At 41.1% G+C, this 17,104-nt stretch overlaps 1 protein-coding gene across 13 annotated transcripts in view; it reads left to right on the top strand.

Annotated features, from left to right (window-relative positions):
• Positions 1–16,923, top strand: part of synj1 (synaptojanin 1) — a 28,765-nt gene extending 11,842 nt beyond the window's left edge. The window contains exons 13-35 of one of the 13 annotated variants that reach the window (XM_030154726.1): positions 308–473; positions 749–772; positions 1,212–1,403; positions 1,720–1,804; positions 2,151–2,291; positions 2,465–2,657; positions 2,743–2,901; positions 3,109–3,265; positions 3,407–3,533; positions 3,734–3,946; positions 4,025–4,103; positions 4,882–5,047; positions 5,162–5,344; positions 5,456–5,491; positions 7,697–7,825; positions 7,929–7,967; positions 8,586–8,633; positions 9,399–9,440; positions 10,221–10,273; positions 10,372–10,561; positions 11,080–11,465; positions 11,708–11,731; positions 13,119–13,233. In XM_030154726.1, the coding sequence (XP_030010586.1) occupies positions 308–473; positions 749–772; positions 1,212–1,403; positions 1,720–1,804; positions 2,151–2,291; positions 2,465–2,657; positions 2,743–2,901; positions 3,109–3,265; positions 3,407–3,533; positions 3,734–3,946; positions 4,025–4,103; positions 4,882–5,047; positions 5,162–5,344; positions 5,456–5,491; positions 7,697–7,825; positions 7,929–7,967; positions 8,586–8,633; positions 9,399–9,440; positions 10,221–10,273; positions 10,372–10,561; positions 11,080–11,465; positions 11,708–11,728 (2,829 nt within the window). In that variant the 3' untranslated portion in view covers positions 11,729–11,731; positions 13,119–13,233. Of the gene's footprint in view, positions 1–307; positions 474–748; positions 773–1,211; positions 1,404–1,719; positions 1,805–2,150; positions 2,292–2,464; positions 2,658–2,742; positions 2,902–3,108; positions 3,266–3,406; positions 3,534–3,733; positions 3,947–4,024; positions 4,104–4,881; positions 5,048–5,161; positions 5,345–5,455; positions 5,492–7,696; positions 7,826–7,928; positions 7,968–8,585; positions 8,634–9,398; positions 9,441–10,220; positions 10,274–10,371; positions 10,562–11,079; positions 11,466–11,707; positions 11,732–13,118 lie in introns of all 13 variants that reach the window. The other 12 variants (XM_030154713.1, XM_030154712.1, XM_030154717.1 and 9 more) reach the window with 12 other exon arrangements.
• The last annotated feature ends 181 nt before the right edge of the window (positions 16,924–17,104 follow it).

Raw genomic sequence — 17,104 nt, 5'->3', positions numbered from 1 at the left:
CAAGAAAAATGAATCATTGGTGCTGTGTTGTTGAGTACAACTTTCCTTTATGCCAAATCATTGCCTAAATTTTCCACTTTTGTCATCATTGAAATTCAATCAAATTTAACATGCTGCAACAAATGACACCACACCACACATCAGTCATGAAATTTTGACTGACTTTTGATCCCTCAGTTATTTCCAACATTTATACTTCTTGGATCTTTGAAGTTTCTTTCCTTTATTCTTTCCCATGTTTGGAGTGGGAAGCATACAGCATGTTTTTTAGTTTGTAATTTTTTTTATTGATGTGACTGTGTTATAGGCTGGAAAGCTGAAAGACGGAGCTCGTTCTGTGACTAGAACCATCCAGAACAACTTCTTTGACAGTTCCAAGCAGGAGGCTATAGACATCCTCAGGCTGGGCTCCACACTCAACAGCGATCTGGCAGACAAAGCTCGGGCATTGCTCACCACTTCCAGTCTTTACGGTAATTATTTACTCCATGGATGCTTATGATAAAGTTTCTTTTCAGATTTCAGGTGCATATTTTTTTTTATTGTAGCTTGATTAATCAGAAGCTACAATACAGAACACAGCAGTTTGTCTGCTCTGCTTCAAGTAGGATGTGTCATCCTATGTGTCAGCTCTCTGTCCCAGTGAGATTAAAGCTGTCTGACTGCTCTGCTAACATTATCTGCTGAAACACTGGTTAACCCACCCCTCTCTCCCTTCTCTCCCTGCTGCTCTTGCCTACAATCTTAGTCACTGAGCCGGTCTTACAATCAGGTACAGTAACTGTTAGAAATCACCCAGTGGAGGGTTCTCGTCATCCCCTGTCACATTGTTGTTATATCATGCATATTCGCTGCTCGTTTTTGGTTTTTCATTCATTTGTGTATTTATTATTCAGCATTGGTAGTGGTTTTATCTTCCTTTTGCATGTCATCTAACTCCTGCAATAGTGATTAAAGCAAAGAAATCACTAAATTCTGCAAAAAACATAGTTTTACACACTAAAGATGAACCATTACCAAGGTTGACTGAATGTTATCTGTACCCTAGTGAGGATTTTTCTCGTTAGTTTCCTATATGTTTTAGGACATTTTTTGTCATCTGTTCTACTTAGGTGTTCCCTCATTGACTCTGTTCCCTGTATCCCACATTTCCCTCAGTCATGCATGCTCAACCAGTAAACATTCTAATCTTATTTTCATCTGTACTGCAGCTTCCCCTAGAGTATTGCTGGGAATGTGTCAAAGCTACCAGAAATACACGAGGCCCAAGCAGATTCGTGTGTGTGTTGGCACCTGGAATGTCAACGGGGGTAAACAGTTTCGTAGCATCGCCTTTCGCAACCAGACACTCAATGATTGGCTGTTGGATGCTCCAAAGAAGGCAGGACATCCTGAGTTTCAGGGTATGTCATGATTTATCTGTACTATTATCTGGCATAAGACAGCTAATGAAGTTGAAGATACAGTGAGCATAGGTTTGGCTTTATGCTGAGTGAATAAGAAATATTCCTATCTTCTAAAGATAGAATTATTCACTTATTCACTTGCTTACTCATGCAGCTACCCACCTACCATTAGCTGAAACAACCCTGAGCTGATACTAAGTGTGTACTACACCGTAGTCTTATCAGTAAACTTTAACAAAAGATAAATCTTAGGATCTAAGCTAAAGTTGTATTTTCTGTACCTGTGAACAGTGTGTGTTTTTCCTCCTTACAGACAGCAAAGCCAACCCTATAGATATCTTTGCAATTGGTTTTGAGGAAATGGTTGAACTGAACGCTGGAAACATTGTCAGTGCCAGGTATGTGTGCTACATTCCAGACTGAGATAACTTACCTGTCTTCATCAGCTCACAGCATACCAGAGGTATTGACCTTTGTGCAAAAGGACATACTTCTTCTTTACCCAGCTGGCTCTGACAGTATCATGAAAAATAACATTGTTGAAGCTAAGAAAGAAAGAGGATGATCTAAAAAAGAAGTAGATGCATTAATTAAATAAGTAATGACAAACATGAAACATGTAAAAGCCTGAAATGCTGTGTTTGTAAATATTTGACCCAGATAAAGATCAGATTTTTGTGTGTTGACAATGTCTTAAAGAACAGTACTGACTCTTTTTCTGCTACACCTCTGTGTTCTTCTCAGCACGACCAACCAGAAACTGTGGGCAGCTGAGCTACAAAAAAACATCTCACGGGACCATAAATATGTGCTGTTAGCCTCAGAGCAACTGGTCGGAGTGTGTCTGTTTGTTTTCATACGTCCGCAGCACGCACCCTTTATCAGGTAGGACTTACATCAGGAATCATTGGATACAACTATATTATATACTGAAAATGAGTAGAGTGATCACATACGATAATAGACACAGTATTATTTTGTCACCTGCTGAAATTACATTTGAAAGGCAAAATTAAGATGCAGGAAGAGATGTAATATTTATGTTTCCTCTTTTCCAGGGATGTTGCTGTAGATACAGTAAAAACTGGAATGGGTGGAGCCACAGGCAACAAAGGTGGTGTGGCCATCCGCTTGCTGTTCCACACCACCAGCATCTGCTTCGTCTGCTCCCACTTTGCTGCTGGCCAATCACAGGTCAAGGAGAGGAACGATGACTACAATGAGATCACACGTAGACTGAGCTTCCCAATGGTAATAACTGTGATTTGACTGAATTAAAATTAAAAACCATGTGGCTATCTTCATACACAATTAACTCATCAACTGTGTCCCCAAGGGTCGCCTGCTGTACTCACATGACTACGTGTTTTGGTGTGGAGACTTCAACTATCGTATCAGCTTGCCCAATGAAGAAGTCAAGGAGCTCATCAAACAGCAGAACTTGGATGCTTTGACAGCTGGGGACCAACTGTTGGACCAGAAGAATGCTGGTTTGGTATGATTTACATTGCACTTTACATATTAACCTACACAAAGCAATAATAATAATAATAATAATAGTAACTATTCTCCATATTTTTGGATATCAGAGCCTATTTCCCATTAGTGTATAATGTTAAAAGACGCATGGGAGAAATGGACCATATACTTTAACATAAATTTTTTTGTGTTTTAAATGACTAATAAAATCCCTGTTTTACAGATATTCAGAGGGTTCATTGAGGGAAAGTTGGATTTTGCCCCCACCTATAAGTATGACCTCTTCTCCGATGATTATGACACAAGCGAAAAGTGTCGCACACCAGCCTGGACTGACCGCATACTGTGGAAGAGGAGAAAATGGAACTTTGACAAAACAGGTGAGAAGACCTTTTGCCTTGAAACAACTTAATGTTATCACAACAAAACTATTCTATACTTTGTGTGATGAACTAAGAATCTTAAAGATTGTATCTATTGTATTGCTTCTAAACATGAATGTGCTTGTGGGTGCTTTGTAGCTGAGGAAATGAATGTAGTAGGAGCAGCTTCTACTTCTACGGAGAATGAAGATGATCCAAATTACCCCTGGAGCCCTGGGACACTGAAGTACTACGGCAGAGCTGAGCTTAAGACCTCAGATCACAGGTAACTTTAGGAGGATACTGGAGTGAATAGATGATATTTTAGATTCACTTCAGTACAATTGACAGTATGTCATTCTTATATCACATTGATGCATTTGCAATAACCCAATATTTTAAGTACAACCAACTCTTCATAAAGAAATGGAGTTGTTTAGCCATCCTTGTCTGAACCAGTATGCTATGTTTCCCTGTTGTCTCTAGGCCTGTGGTTGCAGTAATAGACGTGGACATCCTTGAAGTGGACCCAGAGGCTCGGCACCAGGTTTATAAAGATGTCATTGCCCTGCAGGGTCCACCAGACGGCACCATCCTGGTGTCACTCTGCACCTCTGGCCCTGACGATTATTTTGATGATGCACTCATAGATGAGTTGCTGGACAAATTTGCTAATTTTGGAGAAGTCATCCTGATTAGGTGAGTCTGACATTTTAAGACAGTCAAGCATGCCCTTCAGACTGACTGAATACCCTGACAATGTCCTTCTTCATTCAGGTTCGTTGAGGAGAAGATGTGGGTCACTTTCCTGGAAGGTTACTCTGCACTTGCTGCCCTGTCTCTCAGTGCTTCCACTGTAAGTCATCCCTACTTATGTTTGTCACATTGAAGCATCAGTAAATTATAATGTATGTTCACCATACCCAGGATGTCCTCTGTTAACAGATTTGACAAAACCTAAAAATCACCAAGTGCATTAACAATGATGGTTATCATTAGTTGCAAACAAGGACAAACTTATAGCTGCATATTTCTCAGAAGAAGAATTAACTATAATTCTAAACAAACCTAAATATCTATATATAATGCAGGCTAAAAGCAACACTGAAATCACAGAAATCTGAACAAACTGCCCTTGAGTGAATGTGTGATTTCATAGTTTTATCAATATCACGTCAGTAAGACATACTTGTATCTGAATATAAGGCTGTATATGCTGTGTTGCTTAGGTGTATTCTTATGGCATGTAGGACAATTTTAGTCTTATTTTTGTTTTAGTTGCCACCATCTAGGAGTAGGAACAAACATAAAAACAAAATTCAAACTGCAAATTCACGTTTCTGTCAAATAATTTCAGTCAATAAGTACAACATTCGGTTAAACATTTTATAGTCCATGCACCAAATTCTGTAGGATAGTCGTAAAACCTATGGATTGGTCAGTAGTGGTCAATATGTGGTGCTTTATACATTTTGACCCAGTACTTCAGTGTAGGTGTGTAGTACGAGTGGCACTGGAAACCCAGGGTTAAATCAGAAGTTACATTGTACCCCCCAAATCCTATTTCATTATACAGGCCTTTGCAGGAAATGATCTGAATCTCTCACTCTCTTGGTGTCTTGTTGACCGCACAGGTCCTTGGTAAGGTGATCGACATTCGTCTGAAGAGTCCAGGCTGGATCAAGAGTCTGGAGGAGGAGATGAGTGTGGAGAGGATCTGCGGAAGCATTCCCACCTCTGCCAGCTCTACGCTGCTAGCGGAGGACACTGACATGGGTGATGATGATTACGATATGGAAGGTGAGGACTGATGACCAATCATTTGCAGGTTTCATCCTTATGTGTATATTAGTGCTGATGGGGCGCAGTAGGTTTTACCAGTATGAACTCCTTTCCTCTTGTGTTTTCTACCAGGTGACGTGGATGAAGAGGTAGAAGAGATTCTTCCTCAGCACCTGCAGCCGGGAGCAGGCTGTGGCCCTGGATCATCCCCATTGCCTTCTCCCCGTGGAAGTCCCTGCCCCTCCCCCACTCATGGGGAACCTGCAGCCCCCAGCAGGCCAAGCCGTGCCCCACAACCTTCTCGACCGGCACAAGGTAAATGCACAGCTGTAACTAGGTACAGATTTAGTCGTCCACTTATATTCCAGTTTTACTCTATTGGAGTGTAAACAGTAATTTTGTTTTATGTGTAATGCATGGGAGCAGACTTAAGTCCATCAACGCCCAGTGAAGAAATACCAGGTAAACAGTAGCGTGTGAAGATGTAGTTTATGTTTTGTATTAGAGGTTTTGCAGTGTGTTTTAACATGCACATTAACAGCTGACTAATGCAATACTTTCCATGATTCACTGTATCATAGATATGTAAAACTCTGTTCAGACCAAAGATTTACAACAAAATGAGTTGAAACCTCTGATTACTGTGTCTGCAATGTGTCTGAAAACCTGCCAAGACAGTGTGTTGTTTCCATAGCAATGACTCTAGTTTTGTTCTCTCTGTTGGCTTTTCATATAGTTGAATACAAGCAAATTTCTTTGTTTTGGTAAAATGACAAAAGAATAAAAAACAAGATTAGCCTTCATCTATTTGTATTCCCTTTTTTCTGTAACTTTCTAAGATGATGTCATTGCATTGTAAATCTTTGATCTGAACTTAAGGCTGATGTAAAGTTATGTTTTGCTCTATGTTATAAGCATAGATCAATATCACACTCTTGTTGAGGAGTGTTCAGGAGTTCTCGTCTTTGACTATCAGAAATTGGAAAACTAGAGACTGAAAAGAAGTTCATACCTAAATAAATGGCTCAGTACCAAAGTAACTGTAAAAAGGAACCAATTGTTATTGTTTTTAATTGTTATTTTCCCCAAACCCAGTAATTCCAGTTGAGATGCCTGATATTATCCATCAGCCATTATTGGAATCAAGATCTATTGGCACTGAGGCTGTAAAACATCCTATTGGCACAGAGGCCTTAAGCTCTGCAAACGGTTTAGAGACTGGACTTTTAGGGTGAAACGGCATATTACTTTTGAAGATGTATCATTTAGATCTTTCAAAGAAAGCATCATATTCTGCCCTTTGGTAGGGGGACAGTGATTAAAACAAATGTTTATTAAATTGGGGCACACATTTCCTGAAATAAACATTGGCCATTCCTCATGGTTCAAGGCTGGAACATTTGGAACATTTTACCTGATAAAATAAATTAATGATATAGGCTCATGAAATAATAATCCTTCTCAATCATTACTTCTGACCCACTGTCAGTGTGTGGTGTTGTTTTTGTCTGTAGAGACTCTGCCCTCTCCCTTTTTTGTCTATTTTCCTGTAGTTTTGCTGTGTTTGGGATGTTTCTGTTTATTGACTTTTGGATAATGTATTTATACTTCCAGCGAATCAACAGGTGGGAGCACACACGGGTCGGCCAGTTTCTGTCCTACTTACTCAATAAGTAGGCCTACACAGTATAAAAAAAGTCCTTCATGCACCGACCTTCCGATTAGCTCAGAAAGGTGTGGTGTCACGTACAATTTTTATCCCCATATTATTTTTGTACTTACGGTGTTTTCCCACATGCACACTATGTGGGTAAACTTGGTACAGTGCACAGCGTGCTGGTTTTACAGCCATATTATTTTTACCCCCATTGACTGTAGATTTGAACATCCAAATAAAGTGAAATTTACTATAGTAAAGGGTAAATAAACAGGGTAAATTTCATACAACAGGTTTCACTACTGGATGTTTACATTGAAAAGAATGCGGTTGTGCATGCCCGACGGTTTGGAGCATGCTCATAATTCTTAGGGGGTAAAATAAAAAATAAAAAATAGGAGGGTAAAAATTGTACAGCGGCACAGAGCGTGTGCAGCTTCTTATTGAAAATAGTAGGCCTATTATATATTATACCTATGTATAATAAGTCTAATGAGATGGTGATGATTTTTTTTTGTATCGAATTTATGGTGTGGTGGCAAGGATTTTGCCGTAGCACAGAGCCACAGCAAAACCTCACCAGTGGAAACACTGCCCAGTTCATGTTGCTCTTTTAAATCCATGCACTGCCCATAACATGGCATAGTTCTGTTTGGAAAACATACTCGGGGCAAAAGACACTCATACATGTCATTTGGACACAGAAAAATGAAGAGTGTACAACATTCCTTTGGAGTTATGCAACAGAGTGGGCAGGTGTATGTGTGTTTTAGAGCATAACTGCTGGAACAAAAAATAGAAAGAAAATAACATTTTGTTTTTCTGTTTCACTGCTCTTTTCCTGCCATGGTCACTCGCTCTTCCTTATAGTCTGTTGCTCCCTTGACTACCACTCTGTGTCTCTTTCATTATGTAGAGGAGTCAGGTTTGAACAAATTGTTTATAACCACAAGCAAGAAATACTACATTCTTCACCTGTAACTGTAACTGTTGCATCTCTGGTCTTGCAGGACCTCCTGTTGACTTCCAGCCTGGTGCCCCCACATCTCAAGTTCTGGAGCCCAAACGTCCACCTCCACCTCGTCCCAATGCCCCTCCAGCACGGCCAGCACCTCCTCAACGCCCACCACCACCTTCAGGTACAGTATCAGCCCCGAGACACTAAAGCAGATGGGCAGGTAATGTGTGATATGGTGTTAACATTGTCACCTTTATCCCACTGCTTTTCTCATTCCTCTGAAGGAGGCATGAGCCCTCTGCCTGTTAGAAAGGACGCTGGAGGTAAAGTGATGGGTGCTGAATTGTGTGCTTGTGTGCTTATATTGCTGAAACCATGTAATTTGCAGAGTAATGTAATGTTTGCATTTGTTAGTAGTGCCTGCTGGAATCCATTTCAACGCTAAACAAAATGATCTGCTCTCTCCTTTATGCTAATATCATAGATTATTGTTGAAAGTCAGGATGTAGTCATTACAAGACACATTCTTAAAACTGAACTCTTCACCAATATAAGTTTAATACAGTCATAAGATGATAAAAGCAGAATTGGGATCCTTAATTATGCTTTATTACTAGTTTTGTTTGTAACTAGAGGTGTTGAGAGGTGATGAGCGGTTGCTTACTGTAGGTAAAAGTTGAACCCAAAACACTAATCTGTCATGGTTATTTAAACCACTTCTCATAATGTTGTAGTCTTGTTTCTTGTGTTTATTTGGTGATAATCTTAAGTCTACAAGAAAAAAAATGGATTTACAGTACTGTTTATGACTGTCACTGATGTTTTTTTCTGAAGTTGAATACATTTATCCATAACCTTTGGGATAAAGTTAGGTATTAACGCTGCTTTTGGAACTGACTTTGTACTTGATTTTGAAAATGTTTCCCCCTTTTGACTTTAAGACTGTGGTGAATGTCCCAGCCCGCTGTTGGGTAGGAGAGGCAGTGAAGGTAACTGGCCAGGAAGTGTGCTTTACAAGTGTCTGATCCCTATAGCATTGCATTCAGTCATCAATGCTTGTTCTGACATTGATGGTGCATTGTTGACAGTTTCCTGATTATCTCAGTTTTAGGATGTGTGTATTTGTGAAACATATATCTTGTTAATTTTATGACTGTGCTTTGTAAAATTCTGACCAATCACGGGTAGCGTATTTGGTTGACTTTGTTTGACTTACAGCAGAAAGGCTAAAGGAATGAAGGGGTGGTGTCCATTTATCATCTGACAATTAATATAATCTGGTGGGAATTTCAGACAGGAAAAAAAGACATTACCACCACTTAATCCCAGAAGTGTCAGTCTTAATAAAAAAAAAGACATTTAAGATCAGCGTACAGCTATACTTTGAGTTATGTAATTTTACAGAGTAATGAATGGGAAAGCCTGAAGTTCATTATGTTGCCCAGGAGGGTGCCAAATTCTATTGTTTAATTAATTAGGGAGTAATGTGTATTAAAGGAAAATCCTTTTAGTCCACGCTGGTCTTTAAGTCAGTTTGACTTCGGTAATCCCTCATGATTAGTGGGGAAATCCTTTTCAAGGAGGGAAACAGTCAGGCTCACAGCAACTCAGACTTCACCTCTCTGCTGCATAATTACACACGCTATTCTAGTGCTTTTTGTGAAGTGTTGTCAGTGGGAGCGCCTGCTTCTTGTGGCCAGTGTTGTACTCTGCACATAACAATAATGTGGTTTGGTTTCCTTTGTGCTGCAAAGGACCAAAAAGTCCCGCTCTTCCTCGGCCAGATGCTGCAGCAGGTGAGTGCCACAAAGCATGAAGTAGCCCCCACCCCTTGAGCAATAATTTACCTGTGCACTGTGTTGGTTTTCTCACTGTGCAGGTTTGTGTGTTTCCCATGAAAGGCCATTTTTGTTTTGGACTTACATGGAAGTGAAAGGGGGCTGAGATTACCAGTCTCCATCTGCTGTGATCATGTGTTATGTGTTTATGGACTGACACAAAATAAGCCTGTCTCAGGGTGCAGGATGGGATTTGGCTGTATTGCCTATCGGTGACTTGGCTTGTCTTCACCTGACCTATTTGTATGGTGTGTGTGGTTAGCTGAATCCCTCTGTCACAGTAAGGGTGTGTGTGGTTAGCAGGCTTGACTTACGTTTGGTGACTGTACAGTGAAGTATTACACAGAAGCAGACATCTAAGGCGCGTGGGAACATGTTCACAGGCTCACAGAGAGTCTCAGCAAGAGAATAGTGAAAGAAAAAGGTGTGTTTGGAGCTGTGTGGTAAGCTGTTGGATCTCACAGAACAAGGCCTGCCTCTCTTCCAGACCCTCTGCAGCTCAGGAATGGCCGGTTCATCATTAATAATGAAGTCAGCCAAAGGGAAATTGTCTGTTATGAGTCTATGTGGGTTTACAATCAAATTCGGGGTGATTAAAAGTTATCCTTTAGGTTTTTTAGTCCCTGAACTTCCAATGTCCCTTGGCATTCCTGCTTCCCCTTATATTTGACTCAGAGTTATTAAATCAGGTCTATATCCCTTTTTATTACAGTTGCTCATGTATCATATCTCTTGCAGGTAGAGGTCAGACTGCTGCAGGAGCTCCTGGACCTGGAGGTGCCCCCAGACCCGTGAGTCTCTATTTCTCTGCCCTTGCATTACTCTTAATCCATCTCGATCATGTCTCTGTTGACAATGGTGACCATTCTCTGCTTTTTTGATCCTCTAGAATATTCCTCCTCGAGCGGGGGTGATTAGTATGCCCCCTCAGTCTCGCCCACCACCTCCCTCCCACCCCGGAGCCCCCAGACCAATCCCTGAGGTGCATCCTGGGGCCCCTCGACCCATTCAAGACACTCATCCTGGAGCCCCACGACCTGTGCCAACTCCCCAGGCTAAACCATCTGACCTGCCTCTGGGTGAGAAAATGTGTTTAGGCAGGCGGTTACATTCTTAGGGCCTTTTACACCTGAAACCTACTTGACCCTAGTTCTTGTTTTTGTTACCTTGTGTACATTTGCTCTAGTTAGTCTTGGTTTGAGGTTACAATTTTGCAAAAACAATAACTTGAAACAATAATGAACAAATGTGTTACTGCAGTTTCTAGACTTTCATTTGGATTTGCTGTATTGTCCTCTCATTGCTTCTCTGTAAATATGACAGATATCTGTATTTTTATGTGCTTTGAATCCTATTCTTCATCTTGTCATATATTTTTTTTAAACTTTCCCCTATCCTCATGTTATGTACTACTGTTGTGGTTTCCTTTTCCATTTTTATTTGGACTCCTCTTTCCATTCAACCAAGATGTCATTGTTTGGTTTGGCTTGGAATGGGAGTCCAGAGGAGATCTCGCACCCACAACTGAGAAATCACAAACAAGTTAAATATGAAATTGAATGTAATCACTTGCTTTTTTTTTTTTCTCCTTTCTTAGGTCCTCCTCCTACAGGCCCCCCTCTATCTGGGCCACCTCCTTCAGGTCCTCCACCCTCCTTACCAGCTCCCACTGGGCCTACCCCTCCAGTGAGGTCACAAGCAGCATCTCCCATGCAGCCCCCCATGCAGCCCCCCATGCAGCCTCAACCTCCTGCACCTTCTGCTCAGACCCAACTACCACCACCAATGCAGCCCACCCTTCCAGCTCCACTTCAACCACAGCAAGCAGCAGGTCCTAAAGCAGGACCTCCTCCTGCCGCTGGTGCCGCTGCTCCTCCTGGGCCCCCACAGGCTCTAGCCTCCCCTAAACCCCCACCACGATCACGCTCATCTCACGCTCTGCCACCTGATGCTGCCAAATCTGATACGGCCCCGGCTGCCCAGGTGAGTGCCACTGAGGTAAAATGAACTGTAATTGAGCTCAAACTTTCCTATGTAATATTTTAAAGATTCTTGCTCAGCGTCTACTTTTTAAACCGTATATTTGATGCAAATGTGTTTGGGAAGTAGAGACTGTGACAAGAGGAGAACAGCCTCTTTCTGCTCCGTTATATCACATCAGATGAGCGTAGTGTCTCTTTCTTCCTGCTTTTATCTCGCTGATACATTTGTCTCTCTCTCACAAGCTGGAGAAGCCCTCAGGGTGACAGGTACTTGATATTAAACCCCCTCTTTGTCTCATCCTCCATAGCACAACAGCCCTCTACTCTGATGTTATTCCCTCTCATTCATACACCCGATAATCACCACCCCTTCTCTTTTATTTCATCATTTACTTTTCTGCCTTTATCATCTCCTCCTGAGTTATGTTAACCTAGATGTTTTAGTTCACCTCAAGGCCATGTGTTGTGTTGTGTTAAGTTCACTGGACAGTTATTTTTCTTGGTCAACACATCACGCCATAATGACCTACATGGTCTTTGCCGCCTCCCTCATTGGTCCTTTCATATTTGCTCACTCTTATTCAAGTGAGCTCATATGTAACGACCCCATAATTTAATTTGACATTATTTTGCTTGTATGTATTAGCAATAGTGATTGTGTACAATTAAACATACACCCGTTTTCAGCAGTAGTCAGTGTAGTAAATGACTACAGTATGTGGTTTTAAATGTTTACATTTAGTAAGTTATATTAAACATACCCTGTGGAGATCATGACTGCTATTGGCACGATAAAGAATACTTGAAGAGTGGGAAAACTCCTTGGATTTGGCTGGCTGCTTGGTCTGTATTTTGGGCTCTGTGGAGATATGTATAAATACATAACTGTGGATTATGTTATAAAAGGTAAAAATAGAAATGTTTAGCACACATGACCCCATTCCATAACTGGAATATGACAAGAAGACTACATGGATGGAAGATAGACATATACAGGGTGGGAAGTTCTAAGTCTGTGCATCAAATTGTGCACTGTGTTGGTAAATTGTTATTTATCTCTTAGCTTATGAAGCAAAAAATGTTGTCAAAAAAAGAAGAATAAGGCCGCTCACCAATGCTAACATCAGTATTATCTTGACAGTGCTTTATGAGAAAGACAAAACAGGGTTTCTGTGAGAGTGTAAGGAGTCTAAAAAACATTCACCTGAATTTTAAGCCTTAAAATGTCTTTAATATTATTTGTATATGTATTGAGAACTGAATGCATCTTGAAAATAACTACTTTAAAGGATCCTGTATCTTGTGCAGGGAAAACGTTGAAATAACTAATGTGAAAAGTCACATGGGAAGTGTTAAAAGCATAAAGCTGCTGTTAACAAAGACCAGCAAACATTATCCAGTATAATTCTGTATTCACATCCAGAGCATCAGCCCCAGTTTGACAATATGTGAAATGGTTTTAGTCATGCTCTTAAAATGGTTTCAAAGAAATGATAACTTTGGTTGATCTAGCTGTTTATTTGTAATAAGTCTCCACAGGGTATCTTCATCATAGTATATAGATATGACCCATTAGTTAGTTAAAGGATCAGACAGTTTTATTCCTGTATTTAGTGTGATACTTCAATGGCATTTTCACTTTTTTCCTCTTTAGACAAATGGACTAAATGGAATCCAAAGAGAAGCACAATGGAAGCCCGACCCCTTCGACAGTCTCACATCTGACTTCCACTCCTCTTCTTCATCCACCTGGCACAACACCCAGTCCCTGACCAGAGGCTCCTCTTTGCGTGCTCCTCCCGCTGTTCCTGCATCTGGTTTTTCCACCAGCACTCTCCCATCATCCTTCTCTCTCCAGTCCTCCGGTCTGTCAGACCTGCTGGGACTTGACTCCTCCTCTTCCTCATCCTCTCTGTCCACACCATCGCCATTAGCTTCGTCCCTGCTCCCTCCTCCTCCAGTTCCTTCTCGTAGCCGCTCTCAGGAGACGCTGCGTGCCTCCCCAGGGCCTTTCCCAGCTGACCCTCTTCCTGTGCGACCAAGTAGCACCAATCCCTTCACCGGACCACTCGCACAGCAGCATCAACAGCAGCGCTCGCTCACTCCAGACTTCAGCATCCAGCGTCCGGCTCCTGCAGCTAACCTTCAGAGGACCATGTCAGCTCTGACCCAGCCACTTGTTCCCACCCCTGCAGCTGCACCCACCACAAAACTCCAAACAGCCACGTCCCTGTTTGGACCACCACTTACTCTGAATCCTACACCTGCTCCATTGTTTCCACCTGCCTCTGATCCATCTCATGTCCCTGCCTTACCTCTAGCACCACCCTCTTCCATCCCACCTGCCCTTGCACCTCGTCACCAGCTGCCTCCCCCAGGAGGGAAACCAAACAAGCAGTGGGTTACTTTCGATGAGGATTTGGAATTTCCCCAATCAACCAAGACACCGCAGGCCCCTGTCTTCCCTTCAAACACCCTAATGCCCCAAACGCAGGCTCAGCCTTCTCATTCTGTGTTTAACTCGGAGCTCGACTGGTTATCCCCAGCTTCTTCAGTATTCCCTACCCTTCCTCCACCTATCCCCACTAGGACTGCAGCCAATAACCCAAAGCTCCCAGACGGTACCAGTGACAGCTGCTTCTTCTCTAGGGAGTCGACAGAGAGATAGGATCACCCTCAGTATGTAAAGGGCATATCCAGATGTGTATAGATCTATGATACATGTGTATATGTGTGTGTGTATGTACAAAAGAGACAGTATTTAAGAAGTATAGATCACCCACTGAGTTACAGGACAGGATTTCTATATCCAACAGTAACATGAGACATGTATGAGCCCAAACGTGTTTAACTTTACAAAAGAGATGATTGCTCATTCTCTGATATCAGCATTTATTTTAATATGAATCATTCTGATGTTTGTTTTTTGTTTGGCAGCAAACATGTGCCTGTGTCTACAGTATATAATTATATAAAGTATATATATAAATATTATACGCACAAATCATGTGTGTAACCACCTGTGCAATATCAAATATGTCTGTGTGGCCGTGCAGCACTGCATTCAAGATTTCACTTTAATCAGCATTACATTTACAGATCATATCTATCATTGTGACTGATCTGTACGTCACACATACAGAGGGATTATTAGAGTGGAGGGCAATATTCTTCTTTCTGAATTTTGTCAGGTTTAATGTGGTAGAAGGCTATGCACTGCAGGTTATACATTTACCCCTAGAATTGCTGCTTTCTGCAGCAATCAGATTGCTTTGACTTGGCATTGATTTTTTTATTTTTGTTTTGTGACTAAAAGGGTTCACTTTGAAAAGTCATATTGTAGGTGTGCTTTTACCATGAATGTACTTTATGTTGCACTGGGTTCTGTCTTTGCCTCCTTGCCGATGCCACAGTGTGAACAACAGCAGTACGAGTCTCTCAAAGTCAGTCTACACTGTTCACCGCTGCTGGACTGACGCTCCAACACCATCTCACTTGGCAGTCGTCGTTTTCTTCTCTCTGTTCAGTCATTGTTCTTTGTCTGTGGGCTGTTACGCTTAGCTAACTATATTTTGTAGCTCTATATCAAAAACTATACATAGTGATTATGTATAAATGTAAGTTTTCAATATGGAAACTATTCGCTAAATGTGTGTACGTGTGTGTTTGTGATGACCGTATCAGTGGTTTGCACAATGTAACTGAAATGCACTGAAATGCTGTATGTGCTCTCTTGGTTTGATTCTTATAGATGGAGTGACAGAAGTGAGAGCCTGTGGACTGAACAGATGAGAGGGCTAACTTGTTCAACCTCTGTAGTGTTTTGATCCTTCTTGATTCATCCAAAGCATCATATAATACTATTGTTCTAAAATCAGAGAATGTGGTTTGTGTGTGAATGTGTGCATACTTCTGTTAAATACCAAGACTGGCATTTGGGTCTGTGGACATGTCACCTAGTACATGTCACACATTACAACTTTTTTTTTTTTACTTTCGTTAATTCCAACAAACATTTTTAATTTCTGAGAAACTTTGATCTATTGTTAATACTGTGGTAACAAGTAACGTGCCGTGTTTGAGGTGCATATCGTCTGTTGTTGTATGTGATTGTGTTTGTGGTTGGATGTGAGTGTGTGTGCAGAGTTGGCAGCGGAATAGCAGAGTGGACTTTTTTTTTTCCCCCTCAGGAAGTCTTCTCGTGTATTTGCTTACAGGATCTGAAATAACAACCACTGTATTCACTCACTCGGGGCTGTAACAGTGTATTTCTGCTCCCCCGTTCACCAGAGGGGCTACAGAGTGGTGTCACTGTATGCAAAAATATTAACAGTACTAAACAACAAAAGACTTTTCCTCCAGAGCACCCACAGTATGAGAGAGAATTTCACTGTAGCAACACTAGTGGGAGAGTATTTCATTACAGTTTTGACTGAAGACCGGGCTAATTCTGACCCAAACCTTTCACAAGTTGACAGTTTCCAGTTGACTTTGTGTTCTGTTCTTGGCCCACATTCCAAACAGTGTGATTTCAAATGTAGAGTGTTGGGTTTCAACCTCCTTTCAGCATTTGCAGATCCACCTGTGATGCATAACTTAGAAACTCTTTCCTCCTGTTAAAAGTAGTCATTACTGAACTTTTGCTGAGTTTGTGACGGTTCGTAAGGTTTGTCTGTGGTGACATCAGAGGTGACGTGTCAGTATTTTTTTTTTCCCCTAATTCACTGCTGTTAAGTTTTAAAAGTCAGCGTCAGTGTTGACGCTGTTTGACAGCAATGATGAGCAATAGTTTCACAAAAGGATCAGTGACGTTACAATCCTCCCTACAACACACCCACTGTTGTAGTCTAATCAGGTGTTTTCTTCCGATCTTAAAATGTTAACAGCCTGAAAAGTCTTGTCTTAAAAACATTTTTGATGGTTCACAGAGGATAAAACATCAGACCTGAGAAAGGACCAGCTAAATGATGCTTCTGCGCTTTATTTAAACACCTTGTAAAATAAGTAAAAGTAAATAATACTCTTCATTCACTGCACTAAAAAGCAGTAGCCATGTAAGCAGGTGTGTTAATGTTGCCTTCGCTTACATGTCCAGGTCAAAGTCAGTGTCATCTCTAAAATGCATTAATTGTGTTATCCAAATGTGTGCAGTAGGTGCTGTATCTGCATTAACAGTAGGTGACTAGCCAGCGCTTCGTGTCATGTCATGTTCAAGATGAGATTTTATAGGAAACAAATTGCTCCTTTTGTGAGGTCGGTGTCCCTTTTTATGACTATAATCCATAGTAAATAAGAGTCTGTGTTGTTGAACATATTCTGTACGTATCAAAGTGAAAACATGAAGCTGCGATTCATGTTAATATCCAAGGTTCCATATTTTAAGTGCACAGCTGATTGCACATTTATGTGTGAAGCAATTTATGTTGTATGTATGCAAAATAAATGTAAGTTGACCTGAATACTGACTTTTGTTTTCTTTTGACTGTACATTGCAAATAGAGTAAAATTATCTCATGTTATTGTCATGCTGTTGTTTGTTACTGGTGTTATTATGTATGTACAACAGACTAGACTTTATATTTTTGCAGTTCAGCCAGGGTTGTATGCCCTGCTGTAAACCTTTTTCACAACACCTGTGTA

This window comes from Sphaeramia orbicularis, chromosome 14 (assembly GCF_902148855.1).
Source record: "Sphaeramia orbicularis chromosome 14, fSphaOr1.1, whole genome shotgun sequence".
NCBI lineage: Eukaryota > Metazoa > Chordata > Actinopteri > Kurtiformes > Apogonidae > Sphaeramia > Sphaeramia orbicularis.
The sequence above is the reverse complement of the archived record's forward strand: the minus strand, read 5'-3'. Positions and strand labels throughout refer to the sequence as shown.